The sequence below is a fragment of the Brassica oleracea genome, chromosome C3, assembly GCF_000695525.1.
Source record: "Brassica oleracea var. oleracea cultivar TO1000 chromosome C3, BOL, whole genome shotgun sequence".
NCBI lineage: Eukaryota > Viridiplantae > Streptophyta > Magnoliopsida > Brassicales > Brassicaceae > Brassica > Brassica oleracea.
In genome coordinates, this window is record NC_027750.1 from 7,412,479 (window position 1) to 7,426,782 (window position 14,304).

Below are 14,304 nucleotides of genomic sequence, written 5' to 3' on the forward strand. Positions count from 1 at the left end.
TTTAATATTGAATGTATAATTATCATTTGAATAACAATGGATTGTCTTTAGATTTAAACTCTATTAAAATACATGATTGAATGACACCACTTTGAGATTTCTTGTTAATTCCATCTATTCAACTTTTTCAATTATTTTTAACTATAAGATTTAAGGTTTCTGATTTATTTATAAATTGACTAACTTGAAATTTCCGCTTATGCTTCAAGCGAATGAAAGTCTCAAATACTTTTTCCAAGAGTTCTGTAACTTGGCACTAATTGTTAATGTCGATAAATTCATTCAGGAAGCATTCTAACTAATAAAAATAAGTATTTAGGTTCGGTGAATTGTAAATAATATATGTTAAATTCTTTGAGTCAAGACAATATTCTTAGCAAATAAATAAGTTTTAAAATCAATGAGTTGAATGGAAACCATCTATTATATTATTTTGAAAATAATTTTTGATTAAGAATAAATTTTAAATGAATGATTACAAATTTTTATAATAATATTATTTATTTATTTTAAATACATATTTTATAAAGGAAACCGTTATTTATCAAAAGATGTAATAGTGAGCATATATAATTTGGCCGCCATTTGTCTTTTAGGAGCTTTGCAAATTTGCACTATTTGCTAATAATGTTAATAAATCTGTCATCAATGCATGAAACAACTGAAATAAGAAAAAAAAGGTTTGAATCTTTAAGAATCGTTAGATTCAACGAATGATAAACTATATTATGATGTTGTCATATTTTTTGGATCGCAAATAACCTTCTTAGAATATAAAGAGTAATTTGGAATTGAAAGTTGAATATGACTTTTTACATACAATTTATTCTCTTTATTATACGATTTAGGAATTAATTTTGACTAAGAATCAATATTAATGTTAAGAAATCTACATGAATCATTTTAAATGAGACCAACAAACACCCGGATCTTTAGATTCAACTAATGGTAAAATATGGCATTTGTACCAAATTGGAAGTGGTAAACAATTTTCTTAGACAAGAGTATTAAAGAATTTGACAGTTTTATCGTAGTATTCGGTTGTGAATCGTAGTGGTGTTTTACAATAATCACAAAAGACTGTAAACCGCTTTAAATTGTTTAAAACTTTTCAAAATAAAAATTAATTAGTTTACGTTAATGTTTGCAGTTAAAAGCGATTACATATAAATAATAAAATAAAATTATGTTTAAAATATTTAAATATTAAAGCAAAAAATTTAAAGTCAAAATTTATAAATAAAAATATAGAAAATATTTCATATTTTAATTTATATCCACTAAAACTATCATAATTTATATTAAAAACTTTAAACCAAAGCTATTCACTATAACTTTTTAGACACTAATGTATATACATATATAAATATATATCCATATATACATATATTAATAAATTTAAAAAAAAAATCTAATATAAATGTTCACAATTTCATTGAGATTATCTTTTATCTAATAAAAATAACAATAAAAATAAAAGAAACATAAGATTGTTATTAATTATATTAAATGAATAATTTTATATATTATCATAATAATATGATTTTAATATTTTATAATATATTAATATTATTAATTTATTATTAAACTGCTACATCATCTTATATTTAATGAGTCATAAGTATTTTACAAATGTACCAATTTATAACTAAGTATCAGTCTTACAAATCGTTTAATAATACTTGAAATAACATTTTCTTACATCCGCAAACTTCTACAACCGAACTCATAATTGATGCGTTAAAACCAGTCAGATCCTAAAATCAACATAGAGGTTCAATTGGAATTACAACATACAGTATATTATAAAGTTCATTTATTTGGAAAGTAATTTTGAATAAAAATCAGTTTTAGATTGGGTGATTACTAAGTTATCATTAATAAAATGATTTATTAAAAAATCAAATTACAAAAATAATTATTTAAACAAATAAGTCATATAAAAGAATAAATATAATATATTCAAAAAAAATATTTTAGACTAAAATATGCAAATTGTTTTGAAACCTATACAGTGATTTAATAGTAGATTACTTTATAATAAAACTATTTTATTTTTAATTTTTTTATCAAGGTAATCAATTTAAAAATAAAGAAAAATAAAAATAGAATATTATAATTTTTCAGAAACCCATTTTAGTTTTTTTAATATTTTTATTTTCACAATTCTTATAAATGTGAGAGTCTTATAGTTTCTTATAAATGACTACATTTTTTAATATGCTTATATATACTATCTGTACACTAACACTTTATTTTACCTTTTAATAAACTAAAAAGAGTAAATAATATTTTTTTATAAATATATGTTTTTCAAATGCTAATATTTCACGCATGTGTCATTCTTGAAACTTTTAGATATATGCATCTTAAAAATTAAATTATTTAAATAAATATAACCTAATTTCAAATAAATGTGATTTAAAAAAAAAACTAAGATAACATGCTTTATATAATTTTTTTTGTTTTTACTTATGTGATCAGTATAATCATATTTAAACTATTTTGAATAAACTAAATAAACCATAAAAGAAAATTAAAAAGTTATTCACAAATTAAGAAATTCTTCTGCTATCCCTGCAAACGGTTTGTTCGCGAATATTAGTGGTTGTTGGCATTTTATATCAATTACAAAAACTGTCAGAAACTGCTTCAAGTTGCTCAAAATTTTTCATAATTAGAAGATGGCTTTCACTAATGTTTGCGATTGCAGACGGTTTCGAATAAATAAATAAAAATAAAACTAATATTTCAAATTATTAAATTAAAATTGAAATATTATGAATAAAATATATATAAATATATTTTATATTTTAATTTATATTCACTACAAATATCATAATTTATATTATACTTTTTTTAAACCACCTGTATTCATATAGAAACTATATAATTTTTTTAAAAAAATAAGATAAAACCAAATCTTATATCTTTTACTGAAACTAACTTTAATTTAATCCATAAAATTATTTTGTTCACCGAAAATTTGCAAAGTATGTTAATGGCTTGTTATTCATAAAACACAATTGTTTTTCAATCATTTATTTTAGATGCTAAACGATGATGGATTCGGTTTATATGATATGCATATCCGGATAACTTATTCAACAGCCGGTAATACATAGATAATCCGGACTGTAACAATAATAGCGAGGAAATGATTTTTTATATATTAATATGAATGTGCATTATAACCGGCTAATGCATCATGGGTTTGAATTAGGTTATTACAAGATATAAAGTAATATGTACGCGTGAACCTTAACCGGATATTTGAATTTTAATCCAGATAAATCTTGTAATAGCCATAAATATGATTTTGTTAGCCGATATTTAAAATGCTGAGTGCTTTTAAATAAACTGGTATCTGCATCATGGATTTGAATTATGTTATTATAAGAGATAGAGTAATATGTTTGCATGTGCCTTAACCGTATATTAGTTAGTTAAACCGGGTAAATCTTGTAATAGCCATCAATATCACTTTGTTTGCCGAGATTTAAAATGTTTAGTGCCTCCAAATAAACCAGTATTTGGAACATGAATGTGTATTAAAACAGGATAGTAAATCATAAGTTCGAGTTAAGTTATAATAAAAAATGAAGTAATATGTACACATGATTTTTAACCTGAAATTACAAAGTATTACAGATAAATTAATGTACATTAAACCTCATAAAAAGGCTTCTTAGAGGCCAAAATCAATAACTGAAAAAAATCAAACATCGTCTCCACCATGACTGTTATGAAAAAACCTTCGTCGAGCTTAAACTTGGATCTGCACGCGAATGATGTTAAAATCAAAACTATGGGTATTCAAATTCGAATCTTCATATTTCAAAGAGATATTTCACCATAACTTTGTTGGATCAAGCTCCTCATTTCACCAAACAAAAACCACAAAATGAAAACATAGGTGGTAAAAATGGTACCACAATATTGTATGCAATCCGAGGTGGTGAAAATCATACCACTGCTGTGATTCAAGAGATATGTTCGCGAGTATACACTGTTTAATCTACGGTTATGAGTTCCTGGCGTGTATACAATAGATTTTCTCTTATGTACATATAGATCTGAAGCTAAATCTTCTTTTTCTTCAATGAAATATGTTTTTCGATGAAACCAGTGTGAGAAAAGGCAAACTAAAAATGAAAAAAATGAAAAATGAACACAGTAAAGAGAAAATGAAAAAATGTAAAGGAGAATCTGAAAAATAAAAAAATATTTAAGACGATATTTATGAGAAGAAAGAGATATCTAAATAAAGCATCGTACTCTACAATCTTGTCTTTTTTTTCATAGACTTATCGCTAGAGAAATAAGTCTTAGGCATCTGTCTTCAACAAAAAAAACAGGAAGGAGCGAAGAAAAAACATGAAAAAGAAAGAGTGACGAAGTGAGAGAGCCATTAGGGTCGTAGTTGTTCCCGTACATGTAGGGGCAACAATTGGTCCGGTCAGCTCTATCTACATGCTTAAGAGTAGGGTCACTTTTGGGATAAGTTTCAACAGTATCTTATCCGATTACCAAATTATATTTCTTATTATGGTTATCTACTGCAAATTCCTATTATATAATGTTTTTGTATTATTATTTTGTTATTATATAGGTGTTGCATTTGGTAGTCAACTAATCATAAATATCCTCTAAATTCACTAATTTCTTATAGTTGTGTCATTTGCACAAACAGATAAATAACCTTATGTGTTGCTTGTCTTCAGTTTAATCTAGAAAATTGATATTGTTTTTTTTTTTTAACTTAGAAAATTGATATTGTTCTCATATATATATATTTTTTTTTTGTAAAAACGTAAAGAATATTCTTTTGTTCTGTACTGTAAAATATGCTGTTTATTTCAAGAGAGTTTCGCGGTTAGAGGAGATAATCCCAACACTAGAGACCTCTGACGTGCTAGCTCACCCAGTGGCGGAGGCAGGAAAACATTTTACCGGGGTCAATTTCATAACTTGTATATTTAAAAGGGGTCAACAAACCAATTACAACATATTTTCTTTAGAAAGTACAAGTAAAATATTTTTTAACAGGAATCCACATGGGTCACTTGACCACCGTGGTATAACGGTAGTTCCGCCACTGAGCTCACCTCGAGAAGCTATGTCCGACGTTACCAAACGGAACCAGAGTCGTATTGAACTTCATTGGAAGAGGAGATGAAGATGTTGAAACGTTGGCTAAATGTCTTTTTTTTTCTGTTTTCTTATTTTTTGTCACCTTCTGTTTTCTACTGAAACACAATTTGCATATACAGGCAAGCATGATATAATTGTCTGCTATTGTCATGTGTAGCTTGTGATCTTGACTAATTTAAAACAAAATGGTGGCGACTTTGATGCATAAATATTACAAAGATAAGCGAAATTAACCGAGTGGTCTTGGTTTAGTGTAACCAAGTAGTCTTGCAATAGTTGTAAAAGTCTCACAGCTCTGAGTAGCGTTTTGGGTTCGATTCTTTTTGGTCATTCGGGGCGTCTTAAGTGGTAAGGTCATGTTTATCCTTAAGAAACCTATTTTTTTTTTAAAAAAAAGTTAAAAAGTAAACCAATCGCGGATCGCCACGAGTCAGTGGAGCCCGTGAACAGTGTAAGAAACTCACTAAAATCGATTTTTAATTAGTAGTTTTTGTAACCGATCCTTAAGGGTTTTGTGGAGGCTCACGCACTAAGAACTTCACTAAGGACCCCGGATAATCATACTCTAAAAAAACGCAGATCCTACGGGTCTCGTAGTGATTAGTCATTGGACCTAGAAACCCTCTGGGATACACCGTGGTTATAAAAAAAAAAAAAGAAGAAGCTAAATGCGAATTCAGATAGAGAGTTCTTTTAGTATAATTCTTTTCTGAAATCCTAAGAGACATCTTTTTTTTTTCTTTCTATCTCTGCCATCGAACCAAATCTAAAATATCTAAAGCCTCTGCTTTATTCCCAAGCGTCAACATAAAACAAAATACGTCACTAATAATTATTGTTTCTTTGGATTTCTTTCTTTTGGAATTTTCCTTTTTACAAATGAAAATTATACTTATACGGTAACTTCGGAAGAACTAACAAGCTACTTAAATAAAATTATGGTGCTTATTCATGTAACTTCAACGGATAAGATCAAGAACCAGGAAGATTTTTTTTTTTTTTTTTTTTCGCCATCTGAAATTTCCATTTATCTTAAAAGTATCACAACAAAAAGATACAACACCATAAGGATCTAAGCCCAGCATAAAGCCCAAACGTATTAAACAGAAAGCCCAAAACACAAGGACAATTAAGTTCAAAAAAGAAAACCCGATCGGCGCCATACGTTACCACGCATCGGGAAATTCACTTGGACGTACACGTGTTGAGACCTCGCCATCAAGGGACACGCGTCACTAGGTCACCACATCTTGACTCAAACTACGAGTCATCACCGGAGAAAGACGAAACGAACACGTGTTTCACCGGAATACACCGTAACCACCGCACACCGAACCCATCGAACCACCGAACGGATGAAGAAAAACCAGAGACTACAACATCTCCTCCTTCATCGCTTTAGCACATCATCGGAGAGTTTCATCGCCTATCGAGATCTCATCCGATTATCAAGCCATCAAACGTGAAGACAAGAGAACATTCACCAAGCACCCATTCAAAGGAAACACCGCGACCAATCTCTCCAAACTGAAAGACGTCGACGGATCCTAATCATCAACCACCGGGGCTTTCGAGAAACAGAACCACAAGCAAAGAAACCCACTAGCTTCAAGCATACACAACGATGCCTAAGCTCCACCAACAGAGATCGTCCTCGACCCAGTCGAGATCTCCTCCGACTCCCAGAGAATCAAAGCTATAGACCCATCGATCGCATCACAAAGGAAAATAAATTTCTATTGTCGGCGGCGCAGAGCTTCGGAAGCCTCTACTTCTCCGAGATCAAAAGCCGACGACGACGAAGCTGAAATAGCCTCCGCCTCCCGGAATCAAAACACCCTGGTAGAGCACCAGAGAAAGCTTCGTCTCATCTCAGAACCAGGAAGATATATGAGCTCGAATAAAATTATTATTCTATATATATATATATTTGAAATAGTTCTCTTATATTTTGAAATAGTCTTATTCTCTCTCTCAAGGGGTAATTGATGTCCCGCTTTAGTTACAAAGAGGCAATCTTTCTCGTTTCCCCTAAATTCAAACAATTAAACCCAAGAAGCTCAATTTAAGAAACTGCCTAACACACTAACATTGTCGTCTCCAGTCTCATCATTATTGAGGACAAATATCTACATCTTCCCCCCTGGTTAAAACCGAAATCACGAGTTCAGCATCGGACCGGAACACTCCATGCATTGCCCAATCAAAGTTTTGCCTGCAAGACGCGCAAAAAACCGTGATAAAGTAACATGAGGATGACATTTAAGATATTGATTCATGATGATGATGAACAAGCCAAGAAGTGAAGCCAAGAGACGCTTATTTATCATAGTGGAATATGGATAACATGGGTATATTGGTCATTTCACAGACTATGTGCGGTGTGGTTTACCTGGGAATACAAGAAGGTTCCGAGGATAGCAATGGCAGCTCCAAGAGCGTTAACGGGCTGCACTGGAGTGCGGAAGATAATAATGGAGGAGACTATTACTGAGATACGCTTCATGGTGTTACCCACACTAAACGTCAAGGGAGAGATTTGGTCTAAAGACATGTAAGACACTTGGTTGTAGAGATGATAAAACACACTCTGCGCAGCCACCCACCTACAAAATTTGATAGAAACAATGTATTCATTGACATAATCACTAAAGGCGTCTTAATAATTCGGATAAAAACAGATATTCTGAGAGATAAAGACAAGAACTTGATAAATGGGTCTTTTCACAACGGAGTATAGGAACAGGACAAGGATACATCTAACAGGACCAAAACATTACCAGACAAACTGAGGTCCGATGTCGGAGAGAGCCTTTTGCCAGCCATCGATCCACATCTGAGGTCCTTCAACCGCAAATGCAAAGGGAGTGAGGATCAAGAGTGATAACATTGAGAGACAAGCGTAGTAGTTCATTCCGCTCACAGACTTTCCCTTCATTCCCTTCTTTGAGAATATGTTACGGAACACGAATGCCAAATTCGAAATCATCGCTCCCATGAAACCTAAGAGACGAAACAGAAACATTATTATAGAAAAATACACAATGGCTTATAGAAGCTAGCTAACCAGAACTGCAATACATTACCAATCATGTTGAAGTTAAGCTCAGTAAGGGCAGAGAGAGCACAACCACCGATGATGGGAATGAGGGAGAGGTAAACCGAAGAAGGGAACGTTTCGCCTAATAGGAACCTGGAGACAAGAACGCTAAACGCTGGCTCGCCACTCTTGATGATGTGTGTGAATGAAACAGCAACCTTTGACATGCTCACCGTTGCGGCCACATGACCAATTGTGTGCGCCACAGCAACCTATAATCAACCCAACCAACAAAAAAAAAAACACTTTAGTACAACCAATTATTAAAAAAAAAAAGTATACTTTAAATCTGTATTCTCGTATTCCAACTCTTGAATTCTCAGAATTTAGCTATAAAAGTTAATATATTATAACAAAATAACAAAATTCAGCAGCTTATGAACAAACACAGCCAAAAAGAAACATCACTTTCTTCTCTCTCTCTCTACTTGGTAACAAACAAAACTATGCATATCGCTCAGGTAACAAAACAACAATCAATTTGACCATAAACTTCAATACCCATCACCGTATACATCGATATCTAACCTAAAGTTTCCACCTTTACTTACACCCAAAAAAAAAAAAGTTTCCACCTTTACATCTCTAAGCAAAGACCCACCAACCCACTTACCGGGAAAAGAGTTTTCCAGAAATCGAAATCCGTTTTGGGAGTCTCAACGATGCCAACAGCCCAAGAGATGAGCATCATCAACGAACCGGCGGCGAGAGAGAGCGTGGAGGTAAGCCATGGATAAGGGTAAGCGTTCAAGACCTTCTTGTTGTAGATGTTGAAGACAACGTTCAAAGCCCACCAAGTAGCGAAGTATACTCCGATCTTCAGTTTCTTCGCCGCCTCGGACTTCGTGTCGTCGATCGGCTGAGGAGGCTCTGACTTGTCGGCTTCGTAGGCCGAGCGTCTCACTGGAGACTTTGCTCTCAGAGAAGAGAGGTGCAAGGGCTTAGAGAGGGTTAAAACGGTGCGTTTTGGAAGCGCCGGCGACGGAAAGGAGAGGGAGAGAGGAAGTCGTTGGAGTGAGGAAGACGGGTTCCGTCGGGGAAGTGGAGCGGAGAATCCGATCTTAGCGGAGAGAGTCTGCTTCGCAGCTAAAACCATCGCCGGAATATTAGAAAAAAAGAAGCTTTTCGTCGAATTAAAATAAAAAGAATATAAAACGCTTAGCTGTCGGAGAACTTTGTTAAGTAGGAAGAGGATCAAAGTGTTTGACCTGGAAAGATCTTGTTCGCAATGTTTATAGAAACTATGCAGTATATTAGTACACGAATGCTACTGTCTTTTTCTTTTATTATTTGATTTCCTACTTTTTTGAGGAAATTTGTTATTTGTTGACAAATACAATTCAAAAAAAAAGTTATTTGCTTATATTTCAAATTACTACAGTTCTACGATTTGTTTTCTTTTAATTTGCGTCAATCTTACGATTAGGTTAGGGGCGGCTTTGAACTATATCAGTAACGTGGAATTTACACATTAAAAAATAGACATCGAATCTAAAAATTTGAAGGGGAATATGCTATTTTTTCAACAACTAATTATTGAATTAATAAGAAGTTTAAATAACAAAAAATATCACTAATGGATCAGAAATCACATTAATGGTTTGTTGATGGAGAATAGCATAGCACTAATGCTCCCTCATTTTAAGTGGTATTCGGAGAGAAATTTTTTTATTTCATTTTAAGTGATGTTTTCAAGTTTTCATGTAAAAAATAAATACAATTTTATGTTTTTTACTATTTGTATTTTGTAGTATAATTTTTTATTGGTTGAATTATCTGTATTTATTGTTGTTTTATACAAACGAGTAAAATTGAATAAAATTTTGTAATTCCTTAACAGATATGCAAAAACCTTAAGATCCATTTATTTTGATACAGAGAAGGAGTACTATTCAATTTAATATTTGAAATAATTTAATTTTATTGAGATTTAATACGCAACTAAAAACAAATTTAACGTGTTTAGAGTTTATGAAAGAAAAAGGGAAACCAGAAATAAAAATAGTTTTCTCTTCTACTTCGATCAACTTAACTATTCTTTAAGAAAACAAAAAAAAAAGAATAAGAGAGAATTAGAATTCGTGACAAAAAAAGAAGAAGAGAGAATTAGAATATCAAGTTTGGTCTAAACCAAATTAAACCGACTCAAATAAAACCAAAATCAACTTTGGGTTGGGCCTAACATTTAACGGTACGTCAACAAACAACACAAACTCCTCTCTCTTGTCTCGAACTCGTTTACTAATTAGGGATGATTAGAAGATAATTAAAGATAGAGATCAACGAGCTTTGACCAAACGATCCAACCTCATATCCACCATCAAAAGTCATTGCTTCTCCAAACACCACCCAATTGAAAAAACCAAAAAATAATGTAAAGAGGAAACAAATGATTACGTAACACATTGCAACCCAAACAAGAAAAGTTATTTTGTCTTTGATCTTTTCTCCAAAACTGGAACCTCCCTCTTAAGATCTCTCATTTGTTTTCTTCTGAGAGAATCGATCTTTTGAGAGGGTGCCAGTTTTTTCTTTTCTTCCAAACTTATTTTCTTGATTTTTTCTCTGTTTTTCATATTTTCAATATCTTTTGGGATTGAAAAACTTGCACAAAAATGTGGGGAGCCCCGGCAGAACCAGCAGATTCTTATTACCAGATTCGCCCTGAGAGCACTGATGTCCCCAATACCAGATTCAAGATCAAAGTATCTTCCTTTCCCCTAATGTCTCATCTTATTAAATGTTGTTTAGCATTTGGATTGGTTTCTGTTATCTTTGAGATTGGCGATTGCAGTTTCAGAATCTTTGCTGACTTTATTTTATTTTATTTTATATCATTAGGACATTCTGGTGTTGTTTTATGTTTCATTCCCTTCTCCTGTGTGTGTTAATATTGTATCAGTGTTTTATTTTTATGTTGGAAAATTTTACCATTATTAAGTGTTGTCATGTGTTTGATGATGAAACAAGCAAATTGAGCATTACATGTTCTTATTTGTGCTTGTTAATTAAGTTGATCTTCTCATGATTGTGTTTAGAGAAATGTAGATTCCTCATTGTATTTGGAGTGTGCTCTTAATTTTTTTTTTTTAATAACAAGAAAGGATGATAGCATTCATTACTAGTTATGTAGTTTCGTAATCAATAATGCTATGTTATGCTATTTTAATTAATTTTGAACCAAACTAAACATAGGTAGATTCTTCGTTGTATTTGGTGATTTTGTTTGCCTTTGTTAGGTTTATGCAGGTGGGAATGTGCTCTTAATTTATTTATTTTTAATAACAAGAGAGGATAGCATTCATTACTATATTATTGATGTCAGTGCTATTTTAGTTTCACTTACACATGATTAGGTTTAGAGAATGGCAGAGTCTCATTGCTGACAGTACTTTTCTTTTTCTTTAATTATGTTTGTTGCAGCCTGGTAAAACTCTAAGTGTAAGAAAATGGCAAGCTGCATTTACACAGGAAGGGTTCCTAGATATGGGAAAGACTCTAAATCGAATCCAACAAGGGGTAAAGTCTCAAAAAAACATTGTTTGCAAACACAAATGAATACCTGATAGTTAGCTTATATACCAGAACACCATTTGCTTGCTTTCTTGACTGGGTATCTAGGGGATCCATCCAACGATTAGAGGAGAAGTCTGGGAGTTCTTACTTGGTTGTTATGATCCAAAGAGCACATTTGAAGAAAGAGAGCAAATCCGACAACGTAGAAGGTATATTGTCTTCTTGCATTCTCTTTGCTACTGTTATATCTTTCTACTTAAAAATCATTAGTACTTTCCCTTTTCAGAACCCAGTATGCCTCTTGGAAACAGGAATGCAAACAAATGTTTCCAGTCATCGGAAGTGGTGGTTTCATTACCGCACCTGTCATCACCGAGAAGGGTCAACCCATTCTCGATCCTCTTGTACTCCAAGAAACAAACTTAGGTAACACAAGTCTGTAGGACGTAGTTGAGCATCATGATATGGTAAAACTAAGCATTTTAAGATGATTATTGATAGGTGAAGATTCTGATTTCTTCAAAGAGCTTGAAAGCAGAGGACCTTTAGACAAGAAAGTTATCCAATGGATGCTTACACTTCACCAGATAGGTCTTGATGTAAACCGCACGGATAGGACGTTGGTATTCTACGAGAAGAAGGAGAATTTGTCTAAGCTTTGGGACATTCTAGCTCTTTACGCCTGGATAGACGATGACGTTGGGTATTGCCAAGGTAAAAAGCCTTTAGATTTAGAGACCGAACAGAGTATAAGTTGGTTGGTTCTAATGTTTTCTTGTGAGCAGGAATGAGTGATCTTTGTTCTCCTATGATTATGCTTCTTGAAGATGAAGCTGATGCTTTTTGGTGTTTTGAAAGATTGATGCGAAGATTGGTACGTTTACATATGTTGTTTTGCGGTTCATGTATGTTTTGTCTTGAGTCTTGACTCTCTCTCTCTGTCTGTGTAAAGAGAGGAAACTTCAGGAGCACGGGAAGATCAGTTGGAGTTGAAGCACAGCTTACTCATTTGGCTTCAATCACTCAGATCATTGACCCCAAACTTCACCACCACTTAGGTAAAAGCTTTCTCACCCTCACTTGTTGCATATAATTAGGCCTGGGATTTTGAACCGAACCAAACCCGCCGAATTTTTGATTAGTTGGGTTCAGTTCAGCAGGTTTATAAAAAAGATTTGGTTTTCGGTTCGGTAATTGGTTAGTTCAGTTTTCCAAACAAAAAAAAATTGTTAACAAAATTTCGAATCAAACTAAACGAATTAACTAAAATTTCGAACCAAACTAACCAAAACTACCTGAATTTAACCGAATTTTTAACCGAAATATAACTGAAACAAAAAATTCCGGTTAATTTCGGTAAAAAACTTAAATACCGAATACCGAACCAAACTACCAGAATTCCGAACTATCCGACCTGAACTACCCGAACCCCATGCCTATATATAATAATCGTAATATGTTGAGCTTAAAGAGATCTTATTTTGAAATGCAGAGAACTTGGGAGGAGGTGACTATCTCTTTGCTATCCGTATGATAATGGTACAGTTCAGAAGAGAATTCTCTTTCTGCGACTCCTTGTATCTCTGGGAGGTAACGGTTTAGTTCCTCTTTCTATAAGCTCAGAATCATCTATCTTGGACCGCACGCTAATATAGACTGATATTATTTCTGAGCAGATGATGTGGGCATTAGAGTATGATCCGGAGATGTATTCTCTCTACGAGGAGCCTGAGTTCGAGGGAGAGAAAACTGAAGGCTCCTCCAAAGGCAAACCGAAGTCGATAAAACAATGTGGGAAGTACGAGAGGGAGAACATTAAGAACGGTGGGAATAGCGCAGAAGGTCCTTTGCCTATTTCGGTTTTCTTAGTGGCTAGTGTTTTGAAAGACAAGAGTTCTAAGCTTATGACCGAAGCTCGAGGACTTGATGATGTTGTTAAGGTAATGATCAGAGATCTTACTGTGTTTTTGTCTCTTTTAACACCTAATCTGTTTGTTTTGCTTAGATCTTAAATGACATAACGGGAAACTTGGATGCTAAGAAAGCTTGTACTGGTGCAATGAAACTTCACAAGAAATATCTAAAAAAGGTTTTAAAGTTTTTCCCTTGTCTCTTAGACTCTTAGATTTGTTTCTGTCACAAGTTTGTACTGATCTTACTCACAATGTAAATTCTTTAGCTGTATTTTAAGTCTCTCTAATCGTTTTCCATTTTGTTATTATAGCAGGCCAAGAAATAGCATTGGAGAAGATTCATGAGTGGAGCCTTTTTTGTATATTGTTTTTTTACGTATCTGATAACTCACAAAACCCGGCGACAAAAAGTTATTTACTGGTCAGAGATATATGATCCCTTGGGTGGCAAGCATTCCCTAACTTACACAGCACACAACAACTTTTCGTTCTAAAGTCTTCATACAATGATACAAACCCATGTTGTAATATTTGATGTGACAAATCCTGTGTTCTTTTTTGATTTTGTATTAACAACACAAAGGGAAAAGGTAAAAGCACAGCAAATTTATCTTCCTCCTG

General features: G+C 33.0%; 2 protein-coding genes and 1 long non-coding RNA gene across 4 annotated transcripts; 1 reads left to right on the plus strand and 2 right to left on the minus strand.

Annotated features, from left to right (window-relative positions):
• Window positions 1-3,600: 3,600 nt before the first annotated feature.
• LOC106333130 lies at window positions 3,601-4,426 on the minus strand. The gene is made up of 2 exons (XR_001268287.1): window positions 3,855-4,426; window positions 3,601-3,778 (listed from the first exon to the last, which is right to left on the minus strand). It is a non-coding gene; the product is annotated as an uncharacterized LOC106333130 (long non-coding RNA).
• A 2,626-nt stretch (window positions 4,427-7,052) lies between these two features.
• Window positions 7,053-9,517, minus strand: LOC106329249 (glucose-6-phosphate/phosphate translocator 1, chloroplastic-like). Its single transcript, XM_013767877.1, has 5 exons — window positions 8,868-9,517; window positions 8,241-8,466; window positions 7,935-8,157; window positions 7,547-7,760; window positions 7,053-7,369 (listed from the first exon to the last, which is right to left on the minus strand). The coding sequence occupies exons 1-5, from the start codon at window positions 9,348-9,350 to the stop codon at window positions 7,358-7,360; spliced, it is 1,158 nt and encodes a 385-aa protein (XP_013623331.1). The 5' UTR covers window positions 9,351-9,517; the 3' UTR covers window positions 7,053-7,357.
• Window positions 9,518-10,564: 1,047 nt separating this feature from the next.
• LOC106335238 (TBC1 domain family member 15-like) lies at window positions 10,565-14,298 on the plus strand. Of its 2 annotated transcripts, none has more exons than XM_013773707.1 (11): window positions 10,565-10,959; window positions 11,678-11,773; window positions 11,876-11,979; window positions 12,057-12,196; window positions 12,272-12,484; window positions 12,556-12,644; window positions 12,723-12,828; window positions 13,263-13,360; window positions 13,447-13,710; window positions 13,776-13,859; window positions 13,998-14,298. In XM_013773707.1, the coding sequence occupies exons 1-11, from the start codon at window positions 10,870-10,872 to the stop codon at window positions 14,007-14,009; spliced, it is 1,296 nt and encodes a 431-aa protein (XP_013629161.1). In that variant the 5' UTR covers window positions 10,565-10,869; the 3' UTR covers window positions 14,010-14,298. The 2 variants fall into 2 exon arrangements, with proteins under 2 accessions (XP_013629161.1, XP_013629160.1); XM_013773706.1 differs by having other exon boundaries at window positions 10,567-10,959; window positions 13,995-14,298.
• Window positions 14,299-14,304: the final 6 nt, after the last annotated feature.